Source organism: Brassica napus, chromosome C6 (genome assembly GCF_020379485.1).
Source record: "Brassica napus cultivar Da-Ae chromosome C6, Da-Ae, whole genome shotgun sequence".
NCBI classification, from domain to species: domain Eukaryota; kingdom Viridiplantae; phylum Streptophyta; class Magnoliopsida; order Brassicales; family Brassicaceae; genus Brassica; species Brassica napus.
In genome coordinates, this window is record NC_063449.1 from 40,643,800 (window position 1) to 40,654,785 (window position 10,986).

The 10,986-nt window shown below is 36.5% G+C and overlaps 1 protein-coding gene across 2 annotated transcripts; it reads left to right on the top strand.

Moving 5' to 3' along the window:
* Nucleotides 1-6,885: 6,885 nt before the first annotated feature.
* On the top strand, nucleotides 6,886-10,551 carry LOC106402528 (protein POLLEN DEFECTIVE IN GUIDANCE 1). 2 transcript variants are annotated; one of them, XM_048761119.1, is made up of 11 exons: nucleotides 6,886-7,610; nucleotides 7,687-7,838; nucleotides 7,935-8,038; nucleotides 8,109-8,197; nucleotides 8,393-8,466; nucleotides 8,565-8,715; nucleotides 8,802-8,969; nucleotides 9,109-9,206; nucleotides 9,278-9,400; nucleotides 9,524-9,592; nucleotides 9,680-10,551. In XM_048761119.1, the coding sequence occupies exons 1-11, from the start codon at nucleotides 7,010-7,012 to the stop codon at nucleotides 9,887-9,889; spliced, it is 1,839 nt and encodes a 612-aa protein (XP_048617076.1). In that variant the 5' UTR covers nucleotides 6,886-7,009; the 3' UTR covers nucleotides 9,890-10,551. The 2 variants fall into 2 exon arrangements, with proteins under 2 accessions (XP_048617076.1, XP_048617077.1); XM_048761120.1 differs by having other exon boundaries at nucleotides 8,118-8,197.
* The last annotated feature ends 435 nt before the right edge of the window (nucleotides 10,552-10,986 follow it).

Here is a 10,986-nt window from a genome sequence, read left to right on the forward strand (position 1 = left end):
CCTGATCTAACATAGGCAATAGCATTGCGGATTGCAGTAACACTTGCATCTGCTTCCCCTAATCCTTCCCTCACAATCAAATTAATAATGTGAGCAGCACACCTCATATGCATAAACTCTGCTTTCATGACAAATGCTTCATCCGAGAGAAGAGAAAAATCATGTTCAAAATGCATCAAACCATTACTATTAGCTGTAGCATTGTCTACTGTCACGTAGAAAACCTTCTCTATTCCCCACTCAGCTAGGCATTCTAGAAGGACAGATGATATGGTTTTACCTTTGTGATCAGTGACATACTTAAAACCGATGATCAGTTTCTTCAAGCGCCAGGTTACATCAATGTAGTGGGCTGTTATAACCATATAGCTACAACCTGCAAAACAATTAAAAAAAATGTCTGAGAATCCAATGATCATTTATTTTTTACTAAGAAACATTACCTGTCACTTGTGAAACCCATATGTCTGTGGTCAGTGATACTCTTTGCTTGTTAGATTGAAACCATTTTTTAAGAGCTTCCTTTCTCTTAGTATACATCTCCACAATTTTCCTTGACACTGTCTTTCTTGATTGGGGGTCATACGAATTCACCTAAACACAAACCATAAACATAACATATATTATTACTAGTACATTTAATCCGCAAACACATAAGTAAAAAGAGTTGCTTGTCACTTACCTTATCACAAAAGTGTTTCCATCCTACACTCTCTGTAAAAGAGAGTGGCAACTCTGAAATTACAATCATTTCGTTTGTTGCTTCCCTAAAAACAGTCTCTGGAACTTTGAAACTCTTCAGACCACCTTCTTTATTTAATCTATGCTGGCTTTTACCATGATCTTGACCATCTTGCCATGCCTTGTACTGCTTACAGCTCTGGAGATGATTGCGCAAGTTTGTTGTTCCAGACTTTGTTGGACATGTGAAATGTTTCAGACAATAGTTGCACATGCATTTGTCTCTGTTGTCTTCTAGCCTTTTGAAATGACTCCAGACATCAGACCTTGTGGGGAGTACACGTTTCCCTCTATTTGATTCATTGTAGTCTTCAGCTGAACCACTCTGTTTCCTTTTGCCTCTTTGATCACTATCTGGAGTCATGAACTCATCTTCATCTTCATATGACCCTCGGTTAACATTTTTTTCAATGGGAGGTGATGATGAACCCATCTGCTCATCAGAAACCAAAAAAAGTGATTACAAAAACAAACTTGTGATGATGAACCAAAGCAAGGAAAAAAAAAGTATCATATTAACTTCTCTGCTCATCGATATCACAAGTAAATCAATATGATGATTATCAAAACATGATGATTATCAAAACATGAAACTCGATCTTCCACGCTTTAACTTGTTTAACATCGAAACTGAATCTCTCTAACACTAACTTTAACTTCTTTACCATCGAATCTCACTTAATTTAACTTCTAATCATCATACAAACATAATATAACTTAAGAAATCAAACAAATTCAATCAAACAAACTTTATCAAACAGAAATTTTTTTTTGGAAATTACCTGTGATTGTCTTCTCGACGTCGCAGAGTGAGATGTCGAAGAGGGCAGAGTATATTGGGTTTCCAGTTTTGATGATTAAAAAAAGGAAATAGGAGTGATTAAGGGAAATCAACGGGTTGAGAGAATCTGGGAATCGCAAATGTCGGGAACTCTAAACGGCTCGATAGATTTTGGGAAAGGGAATAAAAACAGGCTTAGGCTTATATAATTTCGGGTATGTTCGGGTGGTTTCGGTTATCGGGTAATACCCGATCGGGTTCGGTTATCCGGAATTGGTGAAGATGATAACCGATCGGGTATTTGACACTACCCAAACCCGAACCGAACCGCTTACTTCGGGTCGGGTTCGGGTTCGGGTTCGGGTATCGGTTATAATGCCCACACCTAGTTAGGGGCCAATCATCTTTTGTTTATTATAAGCTCAGCCCTATTTTAACTCAGTCTTATTTTAACCCTATTGTAATCAAGGGTTAGGGCTGGTACCAAGGTTAGTTCATTTAATTGAAAAAAATATTTCGTTTATTTTTATTTTTAAATTTTGAAAGATAAAACTAGAAAAAATTAAGATATGATATGATTCTTTCCTCCAATTTGTTGAGCATCAAAATCAAAAGTTTTCCTCCCAAAATCGAGTTTTTGCTCCACAACTAAGAATAAAGTTTTTCCGTCAAAAAACAAAAATTGTGTTTTTTTTCCGCCAAAACCTAATTTGAGTTTTTCCACCAGAACCACAAAATCAAGTTTTCCTGCCAAAACCGCAAAATCGAGTTTTCCCGTAAAAACCGCAAAATCGAGTTTTCCTGTCAAAACCGGCAAATCGAGTTTTCCCGCCAAAACTGTAAAATCATGTTTTCCCGCCGAAACAACAAAATCAAGTTTTCTGCCGAAACCAGCAAATCTGGTTTTCCCGCCGAAACCGAAAAATCTAGTTTTTCCCTTTAAAACCGCAAAATCAAGTTTTTCCGCCAAAACCGCAAAATCGAGTTTTTCAGCCAAAACCGCAAAAACGAGTTTTCCCGCCGAAACCGGCAAATCGAGTTTTCCCGCCAAAACTACAAAATCGCGTTTTCCCGCCGAAACAGCAAAAACGAGTTTTCCGCCGAAACCGGCAAATCGGGTTTTCCCGCCGAAACCGCAAAATCGAGTTTTTCCTCCAAAACTAAAACCGCAATATCGAGTTTTCCCTCCAAAACCGGCAAACCAAATTTTCCCGCCAAAACCGTGAAATTGAGTTTTACGGGGTTTTCAGAAAAACTTAATTTTACGTTTTCACGGGAAAATTCAATTTTGAGGTTTTAGCGAAAAACTCGATTTTGATTTTTTGGCTGGAAAACCCGATTTTGAAGTTTTGACAAAAAACTTGATTTTGCATTTTTGGAGGGAAAACTCGATTTTGTTGTTTTAGTTGAAAACTCGATTTTGCGGTTTCGACAAAAAATTTCGTTCTTTAGTTTTTGGCGAGAAAACTCGACTTTAAGTTTTTTTTTGGTGAAAAACATTATTAAATATTGTTTAATAGTTGTGTGAATCAAAATAAAATGGTTAGAATTTAAACTCTGGTCCTATTAGGGTCAACCGTGTTTAAACCCTGCTTAAAAAATGAGGGTTGGGGTTACAAATGGGTTTGCAGGGTTAGGGCTAACCCTGTTAGGTTGAGCTCATACTAACATCCCTAACTATAGGGGTTAGGGCCCAATCATTTTTTTGTTTATTATAAGTCCAGCCCTATTTTAACCCAGTCCTATTTTAACCTTATTGTAATCAAGGGTTAGGGCTGGTACCAGGGTTAGTTCATTTAATTGAAAAAAATATTTCATTTATTTTTGTTTTTAAATTTTGAAAGATAAAACTAGAAAAATTAAGATATGATATTATTCTTTCCTCCAATTTGTTGAGAATCAAAATCAAAAGTTTTCCTCCCAAAATCGCAAAATCGAGTTTTTGCTCCACAACTAAGAATAAAGTTTTTCCGTCAAAAAACAAAAATTGTGTTTTTTTCCGCCAAAACCTAATTTGAGTTTTTCCACCAGAACCACAAAATCAAGTTTTCCTGCCAAAACCGCAAAATCGAGTTTTCCTGCAAAAACCGCAAAATCGAGTTTTCCTGTCAAAACCGGCAAATCGAGTTTTCCCGCCAAAACTGTAAAATCATGTTCTCCCGCCGAAACCGCAAAATCTAGTTTTTCCCTTCAAAACCGCAAAATCGAGTTTTTCCGCCAAAACCGCAAAATCAAGTTTTTCAGCCAAAACCGCAAAAACGAGTTTTCTCGCCGAAACCGGCAAATCGAGTTTTCCCGCCAAAACTACAAAATCGCGTTTTCCGGCCGAAACAGCAAAAACGAGTTTCCGCCGAAACCGGCAAATCGGATTTTCCCGCCGAAACCGCAAAATCGAGTTTTTCCTCCAAAACTAAAACCGCAATATCGAGTTTTCCCTCCAAAACCGGCAAACCAAGTTTTCCCGCCAAAACCGTGAAATTGAGTTTTACGGGTTTTTCAGAAAAACTTAATTTTACGTTTTCACGGGAAAATTCGATTTTGAGGTTTTGGCGAAAAACTCGATTTTGATTTTTTGGCGGGAAAACTCGATTTTGAAGTTTTGACAAAAAACTTGATTTTGCATTTTTGGAGGGAAAACTCGATTTTGTTGTTTTAGTTGAAAACTCGATTTTGCGGTTTCGACGAAAAATTTCGTTCTTTAGTTTTTGGCGAGAAAACTCGACTTTAAGTTTTTTTTGTGAAAAACATTATTAAATATTGTTTAATAGTTGTGTGAATCAAAATAAAAGGGTTAGAATTTAAACTCTGGTCCTATTAGGGTCAACCGTGTTTAAACTCTGCTTAAAAAATGAGGGTTGGGATTACAAATGGGTTTGCAGGGTTAGGGCTAACCCTGTTAGGTTAAGTCCATACTAACATCCCTAACTACAGGGGTTAGGGCCCAATCATTTTTTGTTTATTATAAGTTCAGCCCTATTTTAACCCAGTCATATTTTAACCCTATTGTAATCAAGGGTTAGGGCTGGTACCAGGGTTAGTTCATTTAATTGAAAAAAATATTTCATTTATTTTTGTTTTTAAATTTTGAAAGATAAAACTAGAAAAATTAAGATATGATATGATTCTTTCCTCCAATTTGTTGAGCATCAAAATCAAAAGTTTTCCTCCCAAAATCGCAAAATCGAGTTTTTGCTCCACAACTAAGAATAAAGTTTTTCCGTAAAAAAACAAAAAAAGTGTTTTTTCCGCCAAAACCTAATTTGAGTTTTTCCACCAAAACCACAAAATCAAGTTTTCCTGCCAAAACCGCAAAATCGAGTTTTTCCGCAAAAACCACAAAATCGAGTTTTCCTGTCAAAACCGGCAAATCGAGTTTTCCCGCCAAAACTGTAAAATCATGTTTTCCCGCCGAAACAGCGAAATCAAGTTTTATGCCGAAACCAGCAAATCGGGTTTCCGAAACCGCAAAATCTAGTTTTTCCCCTCAAAACCGCAAAATTGAGTTTTTCCGCCAAAACCGCAAAATCGAGTTTTCCAGCCAAAACCGCAAAAACGAGTTTTCCCGCCGAAACCGGCAAATCGAGTTTTCCCGCCAAAACTACAAAATCGCGTTTTCCCGCCGAAACAGCAATAACGAGTTTTCCGCCGAAACCGGCAAATCGGGTTTTCCCACAGAAACCGGCAAATTGTGTTTTCCCACTGAAACCGCAAAATCGAGTTTTTCCGCCAAAACTAAAACCGCAATATCGAGTTTTCCCTCCAAAACCGGCAAACCGAGTTTTCCCGCCAAAACCGTGAAATTGAGTTTTACGGGTTTTTCAGAAAAATTTAATTTTACGTTTTCACGGGAAAATTCGATTTTGAGGTTTTGGCGAAAAATCGATTTTGATTTTTTGGCGGAAAAACTCGATTTTGAAGTTTTGACGAAAAACTCGATTTTGCATTTTTGGAGGGAAAACTCGATTTTGTTGTTTTAGTTGAAAAATCGATTTTGCGGTTTCGACAGAAAATTTCGTTTTTTAGTTTTGGGCGAGAAAACTCGACTTTAAGTTTTTTTTAGTGAAAAACATTATTAAATATTGTTTAATAGTTGTGTGAATCAAAATAAAAGGGTTAGAATTTAAACCATGGTCCTATTAGGGTCAACCCTGTTTAAACCCTGCTTAAAATATGAAGGTTGGAATTACAAATGGGTTTGCAGGGTTAGGGCTAACCTTGTTATGTTGAGCCCATATTAACCTCCCTAAAGCTAGGTGGCCAAATGTTTGAAGTTGTTCCGTCAATTATTAAAGCTTTTTTAGGCTAGAAATGTTGTGGCCCAACAAAGGATAAGCATTATGTTTGGTAAGCTATATGAGAAGAGTTAGCAAAAACCTATCATATAGAGGAATTCCATGTGATTACCCAATGGTGTCTCACATTCCTTATTTTTTAATTTGATACACAATGGCATCACATTTATAATTTTCGAAATTTTGTAGTTTTCTCCAAATCTATAATTCATAATTTCAAGCTGTTTTAATCCCTCCAAATCATTAATCCATTGGAAAATAACATATTTTATCAATCGAATTTTAAAATTAACTTTTGGAACTGGAAAAATATGGAGATGATTAATATTATTTTGTAAACATTACAATATATAAATTTGAATTTAGTTGCAAAATTACTTGTTCAATACAAAAGATGAAAGTGAACTCATCTTTGATTCAAATCTGTACATTATTTTACTGGTTATTTGAGAACTTTTGAAAAATGGAGAATTCAAACTCACAAATTGAAAATTTGGAAAAAGTTTAGAATTTTTAAAGTTGTAAATAATAGATCTTTTGTAGAATCGGTAGAACATGTTATAACTTATATAATACAAAACCTAAAAAACAGTTATAAAAATATTATATGTTTAAGCTGACATATCTAAAATTTTAAATTTTTCCAGATATATTTTAAATTATTCGATATTTTATCAAAACAAAACGAATTAAAAAAACCTGAATATCTAAGAAATTGTCCAAAGTAAACAAAAATATTCTTAAAATTAAAAATATATTAGAATCAAATTAGACTCGAAATTTTTTGGGTATTAACCGGTTTCTAACGTTTTTATCCGAACTGAGTAATTGAATCGAACTTTATAAATATCCCAAAATATAAGTATATTTTTAGGAGAAAAAAAAACTAAATCGACCCAAAACCAAAATGGTCAGACCTATATCAAGATCTACTGTACACATAGGGATCTGATTATAGTGGAATGGGAAATCACACTTTTGTCACACCTAAGCATGTGAAAGCGACTTCAGGGAGACACTTGTCACTATATAATTGGTATGCTACGTCATCAACTCACTTGAATCGCATCAAAACGTACGACGCCTTCCACGCATCAGAAGGGCGTTTCCGAGAACCGCGTCTGCGCTCTCTGCTTTTCTAGGGTCTTTTTGTATATGTTTCGCGTCTCTGTTCATCTTCCGTATACGTAAGACAATGACGGTTAGGTCCACCGGGAGAAAACTCTCCTTCGAGATTCTCAGCTCCTTGGAGGACGATTCACTTCCTCCAATCCCCCGATCCAGCTCAGATCCGATCAGCGGAAACGACTCCGCTGAATCATCGCCTAAGCGAAGGAGACACAGGAAGAAGAAGAAGAAGAAGCACAACAAAGTCGAGACTATCCCTGAGAATGGCGATCCTCAATTTACATCCATGGAGGATCCGAGCTGGGCTTCCTGTGACGAAGGTGAAAGATCAATTTTCGAAAACAGATTGAATTACTTCGGCGGTGGCGGTGGTGGAAGTACAGTCGTGACGCAGACTGTTCAGCATAACGGGTTTAGTTTCGGGAAGCTGAGGCAGAGGAACGTTAACGGGAGTAGTATCGACTCGACTAACGATGAGAGATCCTCTGAGACCTTGGCTTCTGATAAGAAGTCATACGTAGAAGAGGTAAGCTCCTCTGAGAATCTACCGTTTGAGGAGGTGCAGAATCAGTTTCCGAGAAGTGAGACTAATGGGAATGTGGTGGTGACGAGGCTTGACACTGAATCTTCTTTGGACTGGAAACAGCTTATGGCTGATGATCCTGATTGTAAGTTTCAATCTTTCATTGACTGCTCTCTTCCTTCTTGTGTGTGTCTCTAATGGTTTGCTATTGTTGTTATCAGTTCTTAGTGCTGAGACGAGGTCACCTATGAAGTACTTTACGGGGGAGATTTATGGTGGGGTCTCGTTACGGAGCACAGTTGCTTCTGGGAATGATGTTGAACGGGAGAGGATATATGATATGATCTTCCGCTTGCCTTGGCGATGCGAAGTGGTGAAAACAAACACTGGCTCTCTTCTTTATCTCAGAGTGTGAACGTTCTTGGTTTAGCTACCTGTGTTATTCACATATTTAAGAATTTTAATGCAGCTTCTACACACTGGCTTTTTTGTCTGCGTCAACTCATTTCTGTCATTGTTGACTGTCATGCCAATAAGAGTCCTGCTGACATTCTGGGATGCTTTTAAGCACAGGTGAGTCACTTTCTACATTCCTTGATATATATAATTTTGTGAGGAAGTAACTTAGTAGCATTCGTGGCAGGCAGCTCAGGAGGCCTTCCTCATCGGAGCTGTCTGATCTTGCTTGTTTTCTTGTTTTGGCTTCTGGTACCATTCTTCTTGGCAGAACAGGTGCAGTATAATCTTCTTGATTTGCATAAACTTGTTATATATTTTAAGTTTAATCTATAAAAAACAGGTGTAGTGATACCATGGTTTGCATACTTTGTCACTTATCATTATCAGAATGGACTTTTCTGTTCAGCTCATCAAAGTGATGTGGAAAGGGATTCTCAAACAGTTCTCTAATTTGTTTTATTTTGACAGATATCAGCTTAATTTACCATATGATTCGTGGTCAAAGTACCATAAAACTATATGTGGTTTATAATATCTTAGAGGTAACGTAAACCCCCTTCATATCCATTCAGCTTCTGTCCGGCTTGTTCCTTCAGTCCTTCTCTATCCAATTGGTACTAATACAGATATTGTGTTTCAGATATTTGATAGACTCTGTCAAAGCTTTTGTGGAGATGTATTTGGGGCTCTGTTCAGTTCCGCAGCGGGACTGGCTGTTTCCCCTCCTGAGAAACTGAGATTTTGTGCTTGGAGATTCGTTTCGGACCTGGCATTAACTATGGTTGCGTCGAATATCCTTATTACTTGATTGCTAGTTTGATTTCTGTTGACTAATTTTCACATCGTTATTCTCTTGTCTCCTTGACTGTCTCTTCACTTCTCCATTCATTCATTCTATTAGCTCAGGCAATTACGTTGTCAACTTGTATTGTTGCTCACAACAATGCCTTGTTGGCCCTTCTGGTGTCAAATAACTTTGCTGAGATCAAGAGCAGTGTCTTCAAGCGTTTCAGCAAAGACAACATTCATGGTCTAGTATATGCAGGTAAGCTTTTGCTCCATTCCCTTTCGTGGAATTTTGTATCTAACAATTATGTGCCCCATACAGCTTTGAACATCCCTTTGGGACTCTCATTCAAGCTATTAACTGGTATGATCTGGTTGTTTTACTATTTCTCTACCAGATGCAATAGAGAGATTCCACATATCAGCCTTCCTGGTGTCTGTTTTGGCTCAAAACATTCTCGAAGCTGAAGGTCCATGGCTTGGAAACTTTATCTACGTAAGTACTGATAAATTACACACGAGTCTCTATACAGGTTGCTCTTAATTAATTTTACATGGACTCTGCAGAATGCTACTATGGTCTTCTTCTGTGAGATGATGATAGACATCATCAAGCATTCATTTCTTGCCAAGTTCAATGGCATCAGACCTATAGCGTACTCTGAGTTTCTTCAAGCTCTCTGCGAGCAGGTACTGATGATATAACCTTCTTTATCTATCTTGCTGTTACATTGGCCCTATAAATTCTATTGCTGTATTGAGTGTTGCGTTAGAAACACCTATTTATCTTTTTATGGTAATCCTCTTTGTCAGACTTTGAACATCCGCCCAGAAGATAGAAAGACAAATCTCACATTCGTACCCATTGCACCCGCTTGTGTGGTATATTCTTCTTCCCTTTTGGCCTAGAAACTTATGAATCACTCGCTTGTGTTAAGTCAAAATGAATGTGTGTTTTTTGAGTTTCAGGTGATCAGAGTACTGACTCCAGTATATGCAGCACACTTGCCTTGTAGTCCACTCCCATGGAGAGTGATGTGGATGGTCTTTTTATTTGTCATAACATGTATAATGCTCACAAGTCTCAAAGTTCTCATCGGCATGGGACTTAGGAAACATGCAACTTGGTATATTAACAGATGCAGAAGGCGAAACTCCTCCCATCTACACAACGACTAGCCCGACTCTTAAAAACTACTGAGAATTGAAGAAAGGTTTCCATGTGGTAACACCTCAGCAGGAAAGAGTTTGCACAGGTGGAGAGTGGATCAACCGGGTTGCACTCGACTCAGATCCAGTTACATCTTTCTTTTTGGTATATGAGGATATGAGATCATCCTTGCGTTCTTATACATGTTTAATATTCGATGAAGCGATTTTGGTAATTGTTAGGAAAATATGTACAAAGAGACCCCATGGATCATTTTGGCAAAGAAGAAAAGCTATCGCAGGACAAATAGCCATACTACTCTTCTTCATCACAGGACAATCTCATCCCATTTTTCTGACTTGTCTTAAAGCTTCCCATGAACCTAACATGGGATGCAAAGTGACAAAGAAAGGATCATGAATAATTAGTCTGGGTTCTCTTTTGCGATTGTTCACTGTTGAGACACGAAGCAACTAAAATCCCATAAACTCTGATCCAATACAACCGTTTTGGGATTTAAGATCAACTTTGTGATCCTTATACATATTGAATATTCGTGGAATCTATTTTAATATAGTTAGACATATGAAATATGTGTAAAGAGTGAGTTAGCTCTTCTAAAGAAAAATATTTTTTGTTTAAATCATATTTATTTTTATAATAATTCTCTTTCTGTTTTCTTAAACTAAAATATATGCACAGAAATATATATTTTCAGTATATTTTTGAGTCTGAATTATTTATTTTCTAGAATCCAAATTTGAAGGACTGATGTTTTACCTTTTGTTTATATAGTTAAGAATTAGATATTGTAAAATTTAATAAATGTAACTGGTTTTAACAATAAAATATTAAAATACATGAGTGAGTAAATTTATGAAAAGATAAATAAAATATTATTTTAATTACAAATAAAACTAAAAATAATAGATAAATGAGAGTATTAATTTTGTTTTTAATGTCTAAATACTTATATCAATTTTTAAATACAGAAAAGTATAAGTTCAAACAAATGAGAGAAGGTACATAAAAGCTGAAAAGTGAGAATTGGGTATGTATTGTATTTGCATGTAAATGATATTTTATAATATAATATTATAAATTTTATGTAGCTGTTTTTGTCTGT